Source organism: Sturnus vulgaris, chromosome 6, assembly GCF_052056855.1.
Source record: "Sturnus vulgaris isolate bStuVul1 chromosome 6, bStuVul1.hap1, whole genome shotgun sequence".
Lineage (NCBI taxonomy): Eukaryota > Metazoa > Chordata > Aves > Passeriformes > Sturnidae > Sturnus > Sturnus vulgaris.
Genome location: NC_142248.1, coordinates 46,591,605 through 46,612,353, shown reverse-complemented (window position 1 = coordinate 46,612,353; position 20,749 = coordinate 46,591,605). Strand labels below are relative to the sequence as shown.

Sequence of the window (20,749 nt, the reverse complement as noted above, 5' to 3'; positions counted from 1 at the left end):
ACTGGAACTGAACACCCAGGGCTTTTCCTGCCCCAAATTCCAGAGCCTTTCCCCAGGAATGAGTCCTTGAACAGAGAAGCAGCAGCAGGGGAGGACATTCCTGACCAAATGCCAGCAATTTACTTCCACATTTATCTGCAATTTGTATTAAAGTCCAGCTGAAGCAGCAGGAATGCAGGTCCTGGGTGCTGGAATTCAGTCCTGCTGTGGGTCTGTGTCTGTCCCAGGCCCGGGTCTGGTTTGAGGGTGAGAATGGAATCACTTCTTCTTCATGTTCTGGAGGTGAGGTGCAGACACTTTCACCTTCCCAGGAATATTTCTTGACAAATCGGTGTCCTAGGAAACAGGGGAGAGGACAAAGTGACCACAGCAGGAAAACCTTTCTGGAGCACTGGATGATCCCTTTCCTTGGCCCTGGTGAGCAGCTGGCTGGGACAGAGGGGCACAGGACACTTCAACCTCAACTCCAACTCCTGCCCCAGGAGTTCCCCCTCCCAAACCCAGAGGGTTTCTTGGAAGATGCTTTTGTCAGACCAGTGACACAATGCAGAAACAAAAGGCCCAGCGCTGCCTCTGAGGCTCAGTTCCTCCTGTCCTTCCCAGCCCAGGCTGCACAGCTTTCCCAGAGAACCTGGGAAGCGTCCAGAGCCAGGCTGGACAGGGTTTGGAGCAGCCTGGGACAGTGGAAGGTGTTTTAAGAAGGTTTTTAAGAAGGTTTTTAAGATCCTTTCCACCCCAAACCCTTGCAGGACTCTCTGACCTTCCCCAGGAGCACTGAGAAACTCCACTGCTAACAAAAGCCCAACAGCACACTGACTTTGGGCAGCATTTCCTCCCACACTGGCACTTGTGGACATTGTGCTGCTGCTGCTGCTTTGCACAGGGCAATGCTCACCTTCACACTACGGAACAGATCCTTCTCTCGTGCACTGGCCTCTTTGGACTGCATGAAATTGTGCAAGGCAATCTTGGCAGCTGGAAAAACACAGGCAAGAGTGAAACAGGCTGGAGAACCACGCTGGCTTCAGCAGGCAGAGCACAGGGAAGGACTCGGGGCTCTCATACCTTTGCCCTTCTTCTGGGTGCCTGGAGTGAGCTTGACTTTATACCTGCCCAAAGGAAAGGTTTCTGTAAATAAAACAAACTCACCACATCCCCTCCCAGGCAGGAGCTGCCACTCACTTGTAGTTGGTCATGGCTGTGTAGGGAGCACAGATGGGGACAGCAAAGAGCAGGATGTCCTCGGGGTGGGGCTGCCCAGTCAGGGAGTCCAGCAGGGCCTCGCTGTCCTGAGAGACAAAGATCTCCACTGGGACCAGCCCTTCCAACCCAAACCATTCCATGGTTCCATGAGTATGGAATTCCCAAGCCAGGATTCGTGCCTGATCCTGTTTCATCACTAAAATCCCATCTTCTGCTGGATCTGGGTTTTGGGCCCCCCCAGTGGAGTTACAAGATCACCCAAAGCCTCCCCCAGCACTGTTACCCTCCTGCATTAAGGAATTCAAAGAAATTCACTTATTCCCAGCCCTGGGCAACACCCACAGCCTGTAATTACACAAAAGTAATTACAGAACAGTTCGAAGCAATTTTATATGTAAATAAACTCAACTGAACAAGAACCTGCACTGCTCACTGTGTCACCCTCCAGCCCAGAGCCATGAAGTCAAAAACCCAAGGGCAAACAGCCCTGGGGCCAGCTCTGGGTTTATGGAGGATGTGGAGATGAGCAGGGCAGGCAGAAAAGGAGGTTGATTTTTAAAAATACAATTCAGGTGGGTTCAAGCAGTCCTGGAGGGCTCCCACATGTCCCAGTCCCAGCACTTACAGAACTGAGCATTTCTTTACCTCCAGTCCTGGCTGCTCCTGGTCCTGCTCCTCCTGCACACAAACAGAGAACAGACACATCAGGGCTGCAGAAACCACAGAGCTGCTTCTTCCTCCCCTGTCCCCAATAAATTCTTGAATCAGCAGGCCCCAGAATGCTCCATTCTCCCTGCCAAGAGAATTCAACTCGTTTCACAACCAAGGTAAGAGCAGCACTTTGCCGTGGGTGGGAGGGTGGAGTGTTTCTTTCCAACCTCTAATTTGCCTGGCACACGCCGAGCTGGGAGGAGGGAGATGAGGCTCAGAGATCCCAAACCCCAACAACAGGGCTGGGAGCTCGCTGACATCTGACTGAGGGGGAGGTGCTGCATGAACGGGATCAGGACTGCTCTGAGCCCCAGTTCTGGCTGTGCTGGGAACAGGATGAGCACAGGGATTGCTGCAGGGCTTTGGGCTGCTCTGGGAATCCAGTGGAGCCCTGGCAACAGAGCTCTGCACAGTGTCCAAAATCCATGGGGAGCTGCTCAGAGCCAGGAGAGTCCAGCAAGGGACAGGAGAGAGGACAGGAGAGGACAGGGGAGAGGAGAGAGCTGTTCACCTTCCCCTCCTGCTGCTCACTTCACCCTGTTCCTCACCAGCCCAATCTCCTGCTCCACCTTCCCATCCCATCCTCACCTTCTCCTCCAGCTCATCCAGGACCAGGTCCTGTGCCTCGTGCAGAATTCCTGCTGGCAGTGTCTCCTTGCCCCCTCCGGCTGCACGACGCACTGGTTTGTTTTTCTGCTGTTGCTTTTTTGCTGCCTCTTCTTTTGTCTTCCCCTTCTTCCCCTTTTTCCCTTTGTCCTCCCTGTTGGAGCCTGCAGACTGTGGTGACACAGGTGGTCAGGGCTGGAGAGCAGAGCCACCACACCCTGGGGAAGGCACAGCTCCCCCCTCACCCCCAGCAGCTTCATGATGAGCTCCCGGTCCTCCTCGTCCTGGTCCCTGTACTTCTCCTTCATCTTCTTCATTTTACTCTGCAGGAGGAAACACCACCAGCTTCAGAAATGACAACTTTTAGCAGTTTTGCAAGCACAGATACTGACCCCATAGATGCTCTACCCTTCCCAGTATCCCAAACTCTTTCAGAGCAGTTCACCAGTAACCAAGGGACTGGTTCCAGTGAGCTCTGTGCTAACCCCCACCACCATCAGCCTGAAACCACTCAAAGCATCACCACGAGCCTAAACCCACCAGGCAGCCATGGGTGTCTGGGAAATCTGGGATTTCTCTCCATACTTCCATGCCAAGAGCTCAGCCCAGAGATCCCCTGGGCCCTGCTCACCTTCTGGCCCCTCTTGATGGGCTGAGGGGCTGGAGCAGCCTTGTGGCTGTTGGGAGCAGCTGGAGGTTGGGTCTCTGGCTCTGGCTCCTTCTGCTTCTCCTCACACAGCTCCGAGTTCTCAGAGTTCTGCTGCTTCTTTTTCTTCATTTCTCTAAGGAGAACAATCACAACAGCCTCATTTGTTGTAATGAGAGAGGCTGCTGCTCTCCTGACAGCATTCCCACCCTGCTTCCCTGCCACAGGGATCCAGAGGAACACTGGAAACAAGCCCTCCTCAGAAAAACCTCTCCAGCCGAGTGAAAACTGTTCCCAGGCAGCATTCCCAAAGGACAGGAGCAGCACCTCACCCTGGACAATGGGCATGGATCAACCCAGGCTGGGAGTGGCTACAGATGTGCCTGTGCCCAGGACATGGGGAAGGAATGGGGAATTTGCCCAGAGCAGCTGTGGCTGCCACTGGATCCCTGCAAGTGTCCCAGGCCAGGCTGGACAGGGCTTGGAGCAGCCTGGCACAGTGGAAGGTGTCCCTGCCATGGCAGGGGGTGGAATGGGATGGGATTTAAGGTCCCTTCCAACCCAAACCATCCTGGGATTCCCTGGAACTCCCTCTGGCTCTCACCTCCTCTCCTTGGCAGAGAGGTGCCTGCGGCCCTGGGCCCTGCTGTCACTCTGAGGAGGGAAAGGCAGTTTAGGGCAGATCCTGGCCAGCAGCTCCCACTGCTCTGGGCCACCCATCAGAGCTGGGACCTTACCAAGCTGGGCTCTTCCTCTTTGGGGATGATTTTCTGCAGGGATCTGTGGGGAGATGGAAAAGGAGCTCATCAGCAGATGTAGGGCAGCTCACCATGGACACACCAACCACAGCCCAAACCTGGACAGCTTGGCTGTAACCTTCAGCTCTCTAGAGCTTGGCAATCCCAGCTTTGGTGACTGGAAGAGGCAGGAATACTGGGATTCACTTTAGAGAACAATCTCAGCTCTCTGCCAGCTCCTCTCACACAGCCTGGGCACCGAGGGATTCCCCATGTGCAGCTTCCCCATGGGGCACACAGCCCCATGAGCACCCACCCAGTCCCTGCTCCTTGCACCCTCCAAGGAGTCCCACTCCAGGGACACCAGGGACATGAGCTCATCCCACAGCCTGGGGCAGGCCTGGCAGAGCAGAGGCAGCTCAGGGCTCAGTTTCCCAGGTGTGAGCAGCCCTGAAAGGAAAATGAGGCAGCATTCCCATGGCTGAGCATGGAAAGAAGGGATGAAAACTCATCCCAGCCTTGTCCTGGCAGTGTTTTAGGAGACCCTCAGGTGCCCCCAGCTCTCTCACCTCTGGGACTGAAGGTGTGACAGGTCGATTGTGGTGTCTGGATAATTCACCTCTTCCTCCTTCACTTCACCCTTTGGCTCTGGATGTTCCTCCTCAGATTCTCCATCATCCTCCTCAGAGTCAGCCTCTGGAGCAGGAGTGTTCCCTCCTCCCTGCTCCAGCTCAGCAACGCCCTCCTCATGGCTACTCTCAGCTCTGGCTTCCTCAGCCTCTGGAGCTTCCTCAGCCTCTGGAGCTTCCTCAGCCTCAGCTTTTTCCTCCTCACTGCTGCTGTCTCCTCCATCTGGGGCACCCAGGACAGGAAAACACAGAAATACCAAACTGATCCATCAGTCAACGATGGTTTGGGTTGGACACATTTAAATCCCACTCAGTGCCACCCCTGTCATGGCAGGGACACCTCCCACTGTCCCAGGCTGCTCCAAGCCCAATGTCCAACCTGGCCTTGGTTGATCCAGGAGCAGCCACAGCTTCCCTGGCAATTCCATCCCAATATCCCATCCACCCCTGCCCTCTGGCAGTGAGAAGCCATTCCTCATTGTCCCATCAGGGATCCAAACTCTGGGATGGCCCAAACCCTGAAGGATCCCCCCCAGCAGCACCCACAGCACCCAGTCCCTCCCACTGTACCTAGAAGTTCCACCTCCTCAGCCACCAGCTCACTGGCACTGCTGGAAACTGTGTCCAGATCCTCATCCTGGACTTTGACCTTCCTCTCCTCCCGGTGTCTCCAGACACAGCTTTCATCCACCTAAGAACCAGGAGCCTCAGTGTCATTCTGGTCATGTTCACAGAACACCTCACTCAGCTTTTCCTTCCCTTTTTAACACTTTTTGCCATCAAAAGTCAAGAAAATGAAACCAGACCCAAGTGTGTCAACCTCAGAAGTCAGGGTGACACCAAGAGCTGCACTCTCAGATTCCCTGAACATTTCCATGCTCCAGAGCTGGGATAACAACCCTGGCAGAGGCAGGAGGGTCCAGAGTCTGTCTGAAATGCAGACAGTGCACACTGGGCTGAGATGGAAATGAAAGCAGAGTCATTATCAGCAAGAAGCCTTTTATGGGATTTGTCCCAATGGGAAAAGAATTAATTGGGAATATATTGATAAGCCAGATGCAGAAAATAAGCCTCCTGCAGCTCAAAGCAAATTACAAAAGCCAGCAGGAGCTTCATGGGAAAGGCTGTACCTTAAACAAGAAGCTGAAGCCCATCATCAGATAGGAAGGTGGAAGGAAATTCTTTTTCCCTGAAAAACAAAAGCAGTGTCTCATGAGGAGGTTTAGCAGCCATGCTTGCAGGATGTACTCCCGAAGTTCATTTTTATTAGAGGCTTTAGGCTACCAAAAAATTACACTGGGGCTTATTTTATCTCTGGGATGAGAACAGGAGAGCTCAAAAGCAACTGAGTTAATGAACTTCTGCCCAGGGCTCAGCTGCTGCAGCTGCCTGATACTCAGACTAAGCCATTCCCAACAGATTTCTGGGAGAAGAGTGGGATCTGCTGCCACTGCAGGACAGCCCAGCACCTTTGGGAAAACATCCCACTCCCACTGTTCCCCTGTGCCTCACCTCGGATCATGAAGCTCCCAGTAGTGAGATATTCTCCCGTGGGGGCAGTTTTAGAAACCTAAAAGGAAACCATGATAAACTGTAAAAAATCTCTGTGACAGAAGGCCAACATCAGGTGACAACAGCACCAAGAGAAACGTTGGTTCAACAGGAGCTGAACTCCTGGGAAAAGCTCTGCAGGACTCCATATCCCAGGGGTTCTTCCTCTCCTTTGCAGGGAATTTTCCTAAGGGATGTTCCAATCCAATCACACACTACCAGCACTGTGTTTAGGAGTCCTGGGTGAGTAACTCAGGAAATAAACTCAGGATAAACTCAGGAGCATTCAGGGAATCAAACCACCACGACATTGGAGTGATCTCCACACTCTCCCACCCACCAGCTCCTGCCTGTGGTCACATCCCAACTCCCTGATGTTCCCTGTGTGTTCCAGGCACATCACAGGGATGCTGTGCCTGGGAAGCTCCTGCCTGAAGTGCTCACCTGGCTGTGGGAGACCCACCAGGCACTGGTGACCACGCGGGCGTCCCAGGCAGCGCTGTAGCACAGGGCCATGGTCCCGGCCTCCGTCAGCGTCCGTGGTGGGATGGGCTCACCTGGGCAACACCCAGCACACCAATCAAATTAAATCCATCCAATCCTGCCCTAATCCAGCCTGGCAGCTTCCCAGGAAGGACTGGTTCCCATCCCAAGGGAAGGCACTGCCAGCTCCTATCCCCCACAGGTACCTGAGGGGTTCTTGATCACGCAGCTGGTGGCTCCGTGCAGATCCGCGTGCACGTAGATGTCCCCTGGGAAACAGGAGATGTGGAGATGTGTCAGATCCACACTTCCCTGCAGCCAGGGAAGTCTCTAATGTCAGCTGGAAGTGCCTGGTCTGGCTGCAAGGGGCAGGGTGGGGACACAGAAGTCTTTTAGTCCATCCTTGTCCCAGGAGAATCAGCTCCTCTGCTCCCGAGGGGAGACCATCCAAGCTGCTCTCCCCCCATGGCACCAGAGGAACTCCCACCACCAAAATTCCCTTTGATCCAAGGCCCAGCTCAAGGACAAAGCAGAGAGACCTTCCCATGTCACTCCTGGACACTCCCAGAACTGGGAAAGAGGAGGAAACCCACACCTCCCCTCCATGGACTCACCTGGTTTCAGGTAGCGCTTCACGATCAGCTCGTTCTGCTGCTGATCCCTGCCAGCAATGACCAGGTAATTCTCAGAGCTGATGAACCACAGGAACTTCTCAAACCTGCCAAATTCCAGCAAATCCACGGTGTGAGAAACACCTGGAACTAACAGGACATTGCACAGGTGGTTTTTGATACTAAACTCAGAATATCCATCTCAGTATCTACAGTTTGTGACACTGAAAATATTTTTACTTTAATCCACAGGCCTGGGACATAAAAACAAGGCATGGGACAACCACAGGATCACTGGCAGTGAGATTTGGAGATGGAACAAGAAGCACCATCACCACAGTCCTCCCTATTTATTTTTATTTTAATAATTCAGTCATTAGGTGATTAAAAGCTTCGAGGTTTTGTTTAATTTGTTTCTTGTTTTTTTAAAGCACAAAAGCCCTGAATGGTTTGGGTTGGAAGGGACCTTAAAGATCATCCAGCCCCACTGCACCACACCTCTCAAATATCCCAGGCTGCTCCAAGCCACGTCCAACCTGGCCTTGGACACTTCCAGGGATGTGGCAGCCACAGCTTCCCTGGGCTGCTGTCCCTGGGAACCATTCTGGGATGCTCTGACTTTGAGAAGCACCTTTAAGGAGACTCCACACAAAGAAATCCTAAATAGCTCCACTCCTAAGCCAGGGAAGATCCATCCTGACACAGGACATGAGAGAAGGATGCTGGAGCTGTACTTGCCAATAAACCTTTCTGGCTTTCTGGATGGTGGTGACTGTCTGAACTTCCCTCAGGGTTTGCTTCGTCTTCTTCTCAGCTGATTTAAAAGCCTGTTTGGACAGAAAGCACCATCACCATCCAGCTGGAATGACAAAATTCCCACATGAACACTGGGAAAGTTGGTGGGAATGGCTCTGGAGCCAATCACAGAGCAGGCTCCAGCCAGCCCTGCTCCTAGAACTCCATCCTGGAGAGCTGCTCCCTGACATGGTCAGCCCTTGGATTGGAAGGATTTCCACTGATTTTCCACTCTGAGTCCTGCTCTGTCAGCACCTCCACCTGTTCTGAGTATTCCCAATGCTACTGGTGGAAAAGGATGATCCCTCAGGGATCTGCAATCCTCCACTGAGCTCAAATGTCAACAATAAAAAAACCAACCCTGGGTGATTGTTCCTCCCTTTCATGTTTTGTCAGGGCTGCTCAGATCAGGTCAGGATTTCCCACTGAGCACTGGCAGGGATTTTTCTTTTAAATATCTTCTAAAATCTAAGGGGAAAAAAATACCTTTTCTGCAGCTTCCACTGTCTTCTGAGTTTTCTTGGCTGCGTGTCTTTTGTGATCATAGTACCTGTGAAACACAAAAGTGTTTATCCCTGAAATCCACTCCTTTATCCCAATCCCACTTATCCCATTTTGTTCCATGGGCAGAACTGGACTCTGAATTCAATCACAACCACAGAGCAGCTGCTCTGCACCAGGGGGTCTGGACCAGGGAAATTCCCATCCCAGAGCTCAGAACAAGCTGCTAATTCAATTTTTAACTCTTATTTTTAACAAGATATCCCAAAAGCCTTCCTCCTGCAAAATTATCACCAACAACTGCACACCCAGAGAAATTTCTCCTACAAAAATACACATTTACTAAAAAATCTTACTTTTTGGCATTGGCATAGGCAGACAAATTGAGATCAACATCAACCAATGAGGGCTTGTTTTTCTGAGGTTTCTTCAACTGTTTGGTTTTATTCTTTTTCTTTTTTCCTTTTGGTTCTTCTGTTTCTTCCTTCTCTGCATCAGCATCGTCCTCCTCCTCTTCCTCTTCAGATAACACATAGGGGTTCCTAAAAACACATGACATCATAAGATTAAGATAAGAGAACTGGTTAATTTTTAATCTTTGGTGCAGTGTACTCTTAACTGAGTTCTCTCAGAAGTCTGGGAATGGCCCAAGGAGCCTCTAAACCCTTTTCACTGTGCAGACACAGGAAGCCCTGGAGTGCTTCAAGTTCCAAACCTTTTTTGTCCTGGAGTCAGCCAAATTTGGGGGGGAAAAAAGAAAACTAAAGCAGAAGATAAAGAACCCAATTTTTCCAATCCAAGGAACCGACTGAAAACAAGTTTATTCTATAAACTGACATTTCTGAAAGGAAGGTATGTAAAAACTCACGGATTAACTTTGCCACGTCCCAGCTTTTAGACCAAAACTTTTGGGGTATTTTTTTTTAAATCTCCAAAGCTCCTGCTGCAGTGTGAGATGAGGAGTTCACAGGCACTCACCTCAGCAGCATGGTGATGTGGTTGGTGTGCAGCTTTAACTCTTTGATTGCCGTGGCCACCGGGTCCCCCTGGGCCTGGGCCTCCTTGACGATGGCGCCGATCTCGGTCCAGTCGATCTGGTTGGCCAGGGCGCTCCGCACCACCTGGATGGCCCTGTCCACCACCTCCAGGTTCATCTCTATCAGCTCCCCCTTCAGCTTATCAGCTTCCTTAGGGAAAGGAGGAGTTTTGGAGACACTGCAGCTACACAGCTCAGCAAGAGTTTTTATAGAAATGGAAGCAGTGGTGAAGAAATCCAAGAATGGATTGAAGCGGTGGCACAGGAGAACATCAGCTCCTGGAAGTGTTCCAGGCCAGGCTGGAGTACCTGGGATAGTGGAAGGTGTCCCTGGGATTGAAGTTCCCTCCCAACAAACCATCCCATGGTGAGGTGATTAAAAACCCAAAATCTGTCTGACCTGAGCCTGCTGGAGAGCTTCCAGTCTGTGCTCGTGGTCCTTACGGACGTTTTCAAGTTTCTTCAATGCTTGTTTTTCCTTTTAAATACAAGATGGCAAAAAAAAAAAAATAGAAATGTAAACCCAAATGGCATCAGGTGATCACTGCAAGAAGCAAGTGAAGCCTCTGGCAATGTGGGAGCATGCCAGCTGCCCAGGCCTGGATCAGGACACACCTGCTGCAAGGCCTTCAGATCGATCTTCTGCCCCTCCAGCTTGGAGAAGAACTCGTCTGTTGCCTGCAGGAGAGAACCAGGTTGGAGAATGGCCAGGCTGGCCTGACCCAGAGCAGGGTCCCTGCAGAGAAGGGGCTGCAAAGCACTAAAAGAGGTGACAGAGGCTGAAACAACCTCCAGGAGCTTTCTCCACTTCCCTTCCCATGGGGTGAGCCCAGCAGGACACTCAGGGCTGTGTCTCACTGCAAACACAGGACATAAAAAGTGGCCAAGCAATGGCTCACCCTTTTTTTTTTTTTTTTTGCTAAGAAATGATGGAAAAGAAGCTGCTTTGGTTGAGATTAAATGGTTGCAAAGCCAGATCTGTCTGCCCTGAATTCCTGCTGCTTCACTGGGTCAGGTAAAAAACCACAAAGACCCAGAATGTCTAAAAACTGCTCCTGGTGTTCCAGCTGTGCTTAAAGCACAAGATGAGGAAGGTTTGGGACTGTTTAGATCATCAGATGAGCTTTGGACAAGGGATGAGGGACAGGACACAGGGAATGGCTTCCACTGCCACAGGGATGGGATACTGGGAATTGGGAATTCCTGGCTGGGAGGGTGGAGAGGGGCTGGAACAGAATTCCCAGAGAAGCTGTGGCTGCCCCTGGATCCCTGGCAGTGTCCAAGGCCAGGCTGGATGGGGTTTGGAGCAGCCTGGGACAGTGGAAGGGGTGGCACTGGATGGGATTTGAGTCCCTTCCAGCCCAAACCATTCTGGGATTCTGTGATCAGTGAAGGAGGTGACAGAAATTCAGGCAGGAATCAGGGCAGGAGCGTGGAATGGGAATTCTGGAGATCAAGGTCAGGAACAAGAGGCAATTAATGACTCCAGTTGTTAATGAGTCGAGGACCAGAAAGGCCAATGCCCAAGGAAACACCAAATAAGAGGCCTGAGGCTTTCAGAGCAGGAACAGTGTAAATGGTGAGTGCCTGTCACAACTCCTAACTCCAGAGACAAACTCAGATTCCAGCTCTCCAGAACAGAACATTTGGGATCCTCTGACTGGAAACTTCCACCTCCCTCACAGGTTCCACACTCCAGAATGTGAGCTCAGGAGCCAGCACTGCCCTAAAAGTCCTGTCTGAGCTGGTTTCTTCTCATCAAACACTCATCCAGAAAATGAATCATCCCTTCCAAGGCCTCTGCTTTCATCAACAACCCCTGCACTGTGTTTTAATTACTCTTTGTAGCAGCAGTCAATTCAAGCACTTAAGTACAGCATCAGCAAAAGCATTGTACCTTATTGAATGAGTCAAATTCCAAGTAGGGACATTTTGAATGTTGAGAAAACAAGAAAGGATGAAATTCCTCATATCTGTAAAATACACATTTGATATTATCACCTGAAAACTAATTTCTGTTATGCACACTAGTAGAAAGAAAGGGAAGAAATACTTCGAATATTTACGTGTAGATATCTTCTGCTGGTTTATCTGGTTCCAGACTTGGCTTTTTCTCCCTTTTCTGGATAACATAACCCTGAAAGAATACAAAAATATCATTTGTCTGTGGAAAGGTTTAGGTATCATCAATAAATAATTCCAGCAGGGATCCTTGTGCCTGACCCACTGGCTTGCCTTGAATCCAGTTTCTTCTGGAAAAAGAAGTGAACTTCTTCCAACCCTCAGGACCATCCCATAAATGCAGAGTTTATGTGCAGAATTTATTACAGAACCTATTAAAATCTCCCAGGATTTATATAATCTGCCTGTGCATTATTTAATTGCTCCCCAGCCCGTGAAAAGAAGGAATTTTTATTCCACATCAGCACCTGAAACCCAGGAATAAAATCCACAGCTGGGAACAGGAGGAATTGCAGATCCTGAGGAATTCCTGCTTGACCTCTGCAATTCCAAATAATTGAGAGCCCAGCCCAGACCCACCTTTCCACTGAAGTTGTCAGTGAGGGCCATGTATTCCTCTGCTTTCTCTAGGGCTGAAAGAACTTTTTCAAGGTTTTCTGAAGAGAAAACAGCAGAAAATATTTCATCCCGGGTGCTTCAGTCCAGCAGTTATTGCTCATTTTAAACAGGAGTCTAAGCTTACATCTGGGAAATTTTTAATATAAAAATCTACTCGGATGCTTTTAGCACATAATTATTCAAGATTCAGGAGGAAAAAAGGACCCACAAATACCAGTATTTTATGAAACTAAAGCTGCAGAGGCACAGCATAAACCAGAAGCTGTGAGAAGTTATTTTTTACAGCACCATAATGCAGTAGGAAGGAAAAAATCCTCTGGATTTATGACAAATATAAAATACACGAGGAAAATAAGAGTGCAGGAAAATATTTTCTGATTTTATTACTCAAATCTTTACTTGCCTAATAAATGAAAAGCTGGAACTTTAGCAAATGCCCAATTTTTGTTACAAATAAAGACTTGGATGTTAATTCTTCTTGTCAAACATGCTTTGCACAACCAGAACTCACCTCATGGGTGAGGTGGTGTCTCACTACAAAACCATTTAGACTACAGGAACAATCTGATATTTTATCTCCACTTTATGCACAAATCAAGAGTATTAATGTAAACAAGGCTGGTCCCCAAGCTAAAAATATTAAAAATAAAACCACATGGTCAGAACCACAGGTTTACTCATCTCTTTGGGGGAAAAACACTACATAGATATAAAAATCCCCGTATTTGTGGTCCAGCCTTTAAAATATTTCACCTTTATTTTCCAGATGTTGATCTATTTTGACAGCTCCAGAAAATCCAGCTTCTATAAGGCAGTGCTCGATGAGAGTGGCCCCATAAGCTGTTAAAAAAGAAAGAAATAAAGAAGGATCCTCTATAGAAAATATGTAGAAAATATTCACAATTTGCATTAAAAAAAACAAATCTGGACACGTGAGTGTGAGAAGAGTGAGAAGTGCCAAAAATCAGAGAAGGGGCAGGAGGGATGGGTGGGTAAAGAGGAAAGGGTGAGAAATATCCAAAATTCCCACAAAGGGAAAAATTGTGGGGATTTTAGAGTGGAGCAACTGTGCCTGGTAATTGGATCAGTAACACCACGTGAGGCCAAGGTTTCCCACACTACAGGATCAGAAATACCAAATTCCAGCATGGATACAGCAGAACTGGGATCAGTGGGGGACAATAATTAGCAATTATATTGTAGTATTATTATTATATAGCAATAGCAATTATTTAGGAGATCAGGGTAGAGAAAGAGAAAGAAAAGAGTGGTGAAAAAGAGAATCAAGAGATGGGGAAATTAATGCTTAGCTGTGATTTGAGCTGCTCAGGAAATTCTGTGCTTGAGCAGCATTGCCATGTCAGGAGGAAAACCAAACTTGTTCTGACCAAGTCACAAAAGATAAATTTGGTTCTGTGCTCAGGAAAACTTGACTTTACACTCACAGCTCCTGTTTGGACCTGGATGGTGCAAAATGCCCCAAGCCAGAGCTGCAGCTGAGCCACTGCCAGGTCTCATCTCTGCTGCACCAGGCAGGCTCAGCTCTGTGCACATGCCCTGGAATCAAGAAATCTCTGCTTTCCAGAGCAGCCTGGGAGAGTGGAAGGAGTCCCTGCCCAAGGAAAGGGGTGGAATCAGATGAGCTTTTAAGCTCCCCACCAATCCAAAGCACTCCAGGATTCTGTGATAAATTATTTAAATTTTCCAGCATGACATGGCACACACTGAGTGACCTCATTTCCCCTTCTGACAAAGCCAAATTACTCACGAAGGAGTGGGTTAAGAACCCTCTTCAGCTGCTCCCCTTTGGGTGCACTTGATATGATTTCAGTTAACCTGCAGGAGAAAATGCAGAGCTGCAACTCCAAAAATAACATGTTTTAAAACAACATTGTATTGCTTAAAAGCTACAAAACATTCCAGCCTTAAAAATGAAATTAAAAACGGCCTGGAATACGTGAGGAACTACCCCAAGATTTTCACAGCTCTGAAAAATTTGGGTTTATCCCAATACAATGGGAATTCCCATAGAAGCTGTGGCTTCATAAATACACCATTATGAGCTCTGAAATTGAATTTACCTGTCCAGGGTGGGCAGAGGCACGGCAGTTTTTGCACTGTCCACCGGGTAGCGCTCCCTCACTGCAAACCTGACGTCGTCGGCCTCGTCCGTGCGGAACCTCAGGATGTTCAGGATGAGGAACTCGTGGTCAGTGAGGACAATGTTCCCCTGGGAGCACAGGTGACACACTAGTTTTAGAAAAAGTTAAGGTTTTAGCTAAAAGATGGATTTACTGGAATTAATTGAAGCAGATAAATAGATAGGCCTTGCTGGAAATAATTAAGAGTTAGTTAAAAGAAGTCAGATTTGAGATGGTTCTCTCAGATGTAAATAACTCATTGCTTGTCATTTTTATGTTTGCTCAGCTGGGTTTGCAATGAGAAAAGGAGAAACTGATAAAGAGATCTAAAGAAACACAGACAATCTATGTTGTCATCTGTGGGAGGGGTTGGAAGTTCAGGGTGAGGAAGACTCTCCTCACTTCCTCTTTTCACAACCCCTCCCCATAAAAAGACCACAGACCCAATTAAGAGAGCAAACCATGCATGCTTAATAGTTAATTACCATAGGAAGAGGGGAATGGGAGGTGTTGGTGTTATGCATATGGAAACATTCAAAACTTTTGTAAATAAATAGACTTGTAATAGTGGTGGGAGTTTTGCATCACTTAATGAGTGCTTTGTCTCAGTTTCTTCTGCCTTCACTCAGAGCCAGGATTAAAAAATACATGAAGGAAATTAATTTTCTTGTGTTCAGGCTTGGTTGTTTATTAAATCTTATCAAAAGTTCAGCAGCACTTCTAGCACCTGCCAGAAGTGAGGAAAATGGAGGAAGGTGCAGCTGCTGCAAGGTCTCTTAAAGCTGAACAGTCCAATAGAGAATTAACACCGATATTATTGATCCTTTTAATCCAATAACTGAATTCCCATGACCCTCAGTGTGACACTGAGTGACCAACCAGAAACTGCTGCCTGAAACCATGGAGAAGAAGGAAGATGAGCCCAGAAAGAGACACCACCCCAAATCCTCCATCTTGTCCCACACCCATTCCTATATTATAAAACCCCAAATCCCAAACCCTTCACCGTGTGCAATCACACACTTCTATTTCACTGCACACCCGTGATTTTAACTCCATCCCCCACATTTGGAGCCTTCTCCAAGGGCTCAGCTCCAAAGCAGTGTTCTGCAGGGGGGCAGTGCCTGACAGCACAGAAAGCTCAAAATCCCAGGTTTGTGGGATCCAACACAGACTCTGGAATTGTTTGTAACTTCACAGTGAGTTTTAGGGGATGACCCCACACAGCTGCCTGGTGCTGAATTAAGCATTCACTTTTTAACTCTAAACTGTTAAAGAGTCACAGTTGGGTGTATCAGTATTAGATCAATACCTGTATTTAATAAATCACAGGGACTCTCAGCGAGGCCACCCTGGTGTCCCTGGCCTTGGGGACAGAGCTGGAGCCTGGCTCACTGTCCTGGGGTGATTTTATGATGCTTGTACCCGCAGTGATCTGTTCTGGTGGTGTTGAATATTGAGTTCTGCAGCTTTAAGGCTGGTTGCAGGAGTGAAGGGGGAGAGCAGAGGTGCAGAATTTGTTATCACAGACTGCACTGCTCCCCACATCCCTCACACAGCCTGTGCTGTCTGCAGTGCACAGCAGCACAGAGCTCTCTTTGCTCTTGGATAGTTTTTCTGGCTAGCTGAGGCAGAGAAGCTCCCTGGACTGTATTTTTTTTTCCTTTTTTCTTGCTCTGAACTGTTCTGGACTGAAAACCCAGAGGAGCAACAGGAGTTCACACCTGTGGCCCACCAGGCTTTGACATTTCCCAACTCTGGAGGGACTGAGAACAGCCTGAGTGAGCCAGGCTGCAAACCACAGAAGGGACTCTTCTGAATCTGTCACCTCTTCAGAGCAGCAAGAGGTTTGCTGTTTAGTATTGTTCATTTTGTGCTGGGAAGTACTTTGCCTGTTAAATAAACAGGTTTTTTTCCACTTCTCTCCAAAGAAATATTTCCCTGAACCAGGTGGGGGAGGGACTGCTTGAATCTGTTTCCTAAAGGGACTCCATTCAGAGGTTTCCTCCCTACATTTGCCCTCAACCTAAATACACAATCAGTGCCCAACATGGGGCTCGAGAAAGTGGAAAAAAAAAAACCCTGTCCTGATTGCATTTTGGTTGTAATTACTCTGTATTGGGGAAAAGCAGTCAGTAGCCATGTTGCTTGAATTCATAATGTCTCTAGGGATGGAGACCTTCATGTGTCTCTGGTCCCTAGGCTTTTTTGAGGTTTTAATACCTTTCTGGTCCCTAAGTTTATTTTATTATCCAGAGATAGCTCCAGTAGTGTCCCTAACACTTAGTTTCATCAGTAGAGGGGAATGGATTAGAACAGCTATTGTGCTGGGCTGGGTGATAATGATGTACAGAAAGTTTCTAAAGGTCACTGTCCTAGGTTACAATGTGAAGATGTGCCCAGAAGTTTATATTCTATCACCATCTGCTGAAACCAGGTGGGGCAGGGATCCTGATCTCTGTGGGAGATATTCCCTGCTCATGAAACATCTGTTCACCCAGCTGCTGCAGTGTTCTTCATCTTGCCCACAGCCCATCCTCCCTCCAGGAGATCTCTCCTGTTCATGGCCATGCAGTCCCAGGGCAGGGCTGATCAAATTCCATCATCCCATTGGGAGATGCTCCAGCCAGGGCAGGAGCCGAGCATTTCCTACCCAGATCAAAGGGGAGATTTGGAACAGCAGAGCAGCCTTTTCCCACTGCATCCCAGAGGAAAACCAGAGCCTTGCACATCATCCCTGCAGCTTTGGAGGAAAACTGCACCTTGTGCAGGAGCCCTGCTCCAGCAGAACCACATCTGTCACTGCAGGAGGATGCAGCCACCATGGAATGGGACTGCACCAACCCTGACTGACTGACGGGGGCACCTTGGATTCTCCCTCTGCCCCTGCTCTGGGTTTGTTCTCTGCAATACTGCATTGCTATTGGAATTGTCCTGGCAAAGAACTGTTATTCCTGTTCCCACAGCTTTGCCTGAGAGCCCCTTAATTTCAAAACGATAATAATTTGGAGGGCGGAGGTTCACATTCTCCATTTTAAAAAAGAACCTCCTCCCTTTCTTAACAGACACCTGTCTTTCAAACCGCTTTTTCTTTCCAGACACTCACCCTGTCATAGAGCTCCACGATGAGGTGGTAGGCAGCCTGCTCACTGCCGAACTGCAGGTCCACGATGCGGTCGATGCCCAGCTGCCTCACGCTCACCAAGCGCCGCGTCTTCAGGTGCTTCCGGCACTGCAGGACAAGGCCTCGAGTTTGAGCTGCTGCGTTTTTTCAAATCAGGGCTGCTTTAGTGGAGAAAAATCTAAAATCTCCATAGCCTGTCAGTTACTGCTCTCTTGTTTTATTCAGACATTAAAAAAAAAAATCTGTCTAGGTCTGAAACTCAACGTGTCTCAGGTCGTTGAAAAATGTAAACAACAGTGAATTAATTAATTGGAGTGACTTCATTACCTGAAGTTGTAATTGGACAATTAATCTCTGATAAGCAAATAGACCAAACTTGTACCTGTCTGAAATACTCGTGACTGCTGTCCCACCTGGGTGTACCCTCTGCAAGACTCCTGCACTGCCCTCTGATGGCCTTTCAATAAATACCTACCTTTATCCTTGAACTCGCTCTAGCCCCTGTTCTAGGCAGTCTGTCCAAGCATCAGAGGGGTGGGAAAAATGTCTGGGAAACATCTGGAAACAGCTGGGAATGGCTTGGCTATAGAGCCCTCCTGTGGCACCAACCACTTCCTATTTAACTCAAATATCACAAAAGTGTTGGTGCTCACCAAAGTAACGCCTTCATTTCTATAATTATAAATATAATTGAGCCAAATTCTTTACATTAAGACATTTTTTTCCCATGTTGTTTCGTTTGTTGGAGCAGCTGGCTTCAATTCTAAGAGTTTATTCTGTAAAGGGAACTGGGATTATCCCTGCATCCATCTCTGCCATGGAAAGCCACCCTGGGGAATCTCTGCTGGGTCATTTCTGGCTGCACCCAGAGGATAAACAGATCCATGGGAGCCATCCCAGGCTGTATCCCCATGGATCTACCCCTGGATCCACCTGCAGGAGCCCAGCTCAGAGCCTGGAGCAAGGCCTGAACCCCCAGAGCTCAGCAGACTGAACAGAGGACTCTGTACCACAGGGTGCTGCACCCAGCAACTAAAAATTCGGACAATCCAACTGGAATGACAAGGATTTTGCTGGAGCAACATTCCAGAAGGTCTGGGAGGTCCAGAAGACATCCAGGGCATCACCAATAGTTTTTTGTAAATTTAAATATTCACTGTTTCAGGCACTGAACATCAGTGATGTAACCCCAAGCCCACATTTGCTCTTCCCTTGTCTTCAGCCACCTGCTGGATCAGGATTCACTGGGATAATCCTTCCCTATTTTCTTGCCTCCAAGGATAGAACACAAATATTCCTTTCTGACACCCAGACAGTTTATTAAAAAACAAACTCTGGTGTGTTTTACCTTCATGGCAAAGCTGGATGGCATCATGTTCTTTGGCCACTCAAACTCTGTCAGGTGGATCCGTATCCCAGATTCCAGCAGCAGCGTGGCCTTGCAGTCCGGCCTGGGGGCAAAACAAATTTTAAAAATCTAGTTTTAATTGCAGACAATTAAAAAAATCTAGTTCTCACACAGCATTCCTAAAGAATTTTTAAATAAAGATACTTAAAGTTCTTACTTTTGCAGGCGAATGAGATAGGTCTTGTTATCCACATCATAAACGTTGTTCACTCTCATTCCCAACAAGCTGCCAAAAGGAAAACAAGGAATGCTTTGGAAAATCCAAAACACAACTGGATGGGAAAATCCCAGTGGCAATTAAAGCACACACATGGGTAAGTTATGATAAATTGCTAAGTTATGATAAATGACCAAGTTATATAAATTACCAAGTTATGATAAATTACCAAGGAGTAACCAAAAGGGCAGCAAAGGAAGAGTAATGGAATGAGCTGGAAGCAACAACCACGGAGAGATGGAGAAACTGCTCTTAAGACACAGCAATTAAGAGAGGGAGAAAATTAGATGGAGGAATTTATATACATGGATAAAATACAGGAAGCTGCTCTTTGCTCCTCTTTGTGGCAGGGATGTACTGGTTATACTGGAGCTCCTCGGCCAGCACAGGCACCAGTAATCCCAGTATGGGCACTGAACTGGCCTGGGGGTGTCAGTCACTCCCTTCAGAGTGGGGCTGGACATGCAGAGTGCCCTGGACACCAGGAATGTGTCAGAGCCCCGCAGGGATGGGAGGAGTTCTCCCAGCGAAAATGGGACTTGTTCATGTGGAAAGAAGGCTCCAGAGAGAGCTCAGAGACCCTTCAAAAGCCTAAAGGGGATCCAGGAGAGCTGGAGAGAGACTGGGGACAAGGGAGGGGGGGACAGGACACAGGGAATGGCTTCATCTAGGTTAGACGAGATATTAGGAAGGAATTCCGGGGTGAGAGGGAGATGAGGCCCTGCCACAGCGTGCCCAGAGAAGCTGCAGATCCCGGGAGTGTCCAAGGCCAGGCTGGACGTGGCTTGCAGCACCCTGTGATAATGGGAGGTGTCCCTGCCATGGCAAGGGTGGGATGGATGGCAGAGGGGCTGTGTGGGTTCTGCAGAGTCCAGGGCGGGCAGCGCTGAGGGGCAGAGCGGGGCCGGGCACAGCTGTGGGAGCAGGACACGATGGAGGAGCAGAGCCCGCACAGCCCTGAGACCACGGCAGGGCGGGGAAACCGGGCCAGGACCAGGACCAGGACCAGGCCAGAAGGAGGAGAGGGGACAGAAACAGAATCAGGACCAGGACCAGGACCAGGACCAGGACCCACCGGGCCGGGCCCCGCTCCCCGAGGCCGCACGGGCCGGGAGTGCCGGTACCTCTGCCGCAGCTCGGCGAGCACCGCGCGGATGTCGACGGTGCTAAAGCGGGACTTCATGGCGCCGGCGCCGCCCGCCGAGACCCACAGGGATCCCGGCTCCCGCTCCCTCACAGCTGCCGGTCCCTCACAGCTCCCGGCGCTCCACGGCCGTCCCGCGCCTGCGCCCACAGGCGCTACGGGTCGCGCCCGGTGCCAATCCCCGGCGTTCCGCGGCCGCGCACGGGCCGAGCCGGTGCCGCGAACAACCGGCAGGAGGCGCTGTGAGCGCGGGGCGCTGAGGGGACGGGCGGCGAGCGGGGCCCGGCGGTGACAGAAAAGGGTCCGGGGGTGACAAAAAAAGACTCCAGGAGTGACAAAAAAGACTCCAGGAGTGACAGAAAAGGGTCCGTGTATGACCAGAGGAGCTCGGGAGAGGGCGGCAAAAAGGAGGAAAAAAGGGGACAAAAAGGGGCGCCAGAGGGTCCCGTGTGTGGCAAAAGGATCGCGCGGGTGTGGGGGGCAGGAAAGGGTCCCGCGTGTGTCTGTGTCGGGCAGCAAAGGAGTCCCGCGGGACCCCCTTCAGCCGTGTTTATTTAATAATACATGTTAACATGTCTTATTTAAGGTGTTAACATGTCTTACTTAGGGGCAGGCTGTTGTTGGAG

At 49.2% G+C, this 20,749-nt stretch overlaps 1 protein-coding gene across 1 annotated transcript; it reads right to left on the bottom strand.

Moving 5' to 3' along the window:
- Positions 1-97: 97 nt before the first annotated feature.
- On the bottom strand, positions 98-20,275 carry NEMF (nuclear export mediator factor). The gene is made up of 33 exons (XM_088166437.1): positions 20,104-20,275; positions 18,920-18,988; positions 18,703-18,805; positions 17,337-17,462; positions 14,171-14,319; positions 13,858-13,925; positions 12,843-12,929; positions 12,051-12,127; positions 11,576-11,646; positions 11,407-11,482; positions 10,125-10,187; positions 9,910-9,987; positions 9,452-9,660; positions 8,830-9,015; positions 8,459-8,522; positions 7,916-8,004; positions 7,181-7,284; positions 6,773-6,835; positions 6,528-6,640; positions 6,045-6,102; positions 5,663-5,721; positions 5,103-5,223; positions 4,473-4,755; positions 3,904-3,946; positions 3,771-3,820; positions 3,152-3,302; positions 2,766-2,843; positions 2,503-2,691; positions 1,849-1,881; positions 1,183-1,289; positions 1,066-1,109; positions 896-975; positions 98-336 (listed from the first exon to the last, which is right to left on the bottom strand). Exons 1-33 carry the CDS (start codon positions 20,160-20,162, stop codon positions 259-261), a joined length of 3,228 nt encoding a protein of 1,075 aa, XP_088022563.1. The 5' UTR covers positions 20,163-20,275; the 3' UTR covers positions 98-258.
- Between the last annotated feature and the right edge of the window lie 474 nt (positions 20,276-20,749).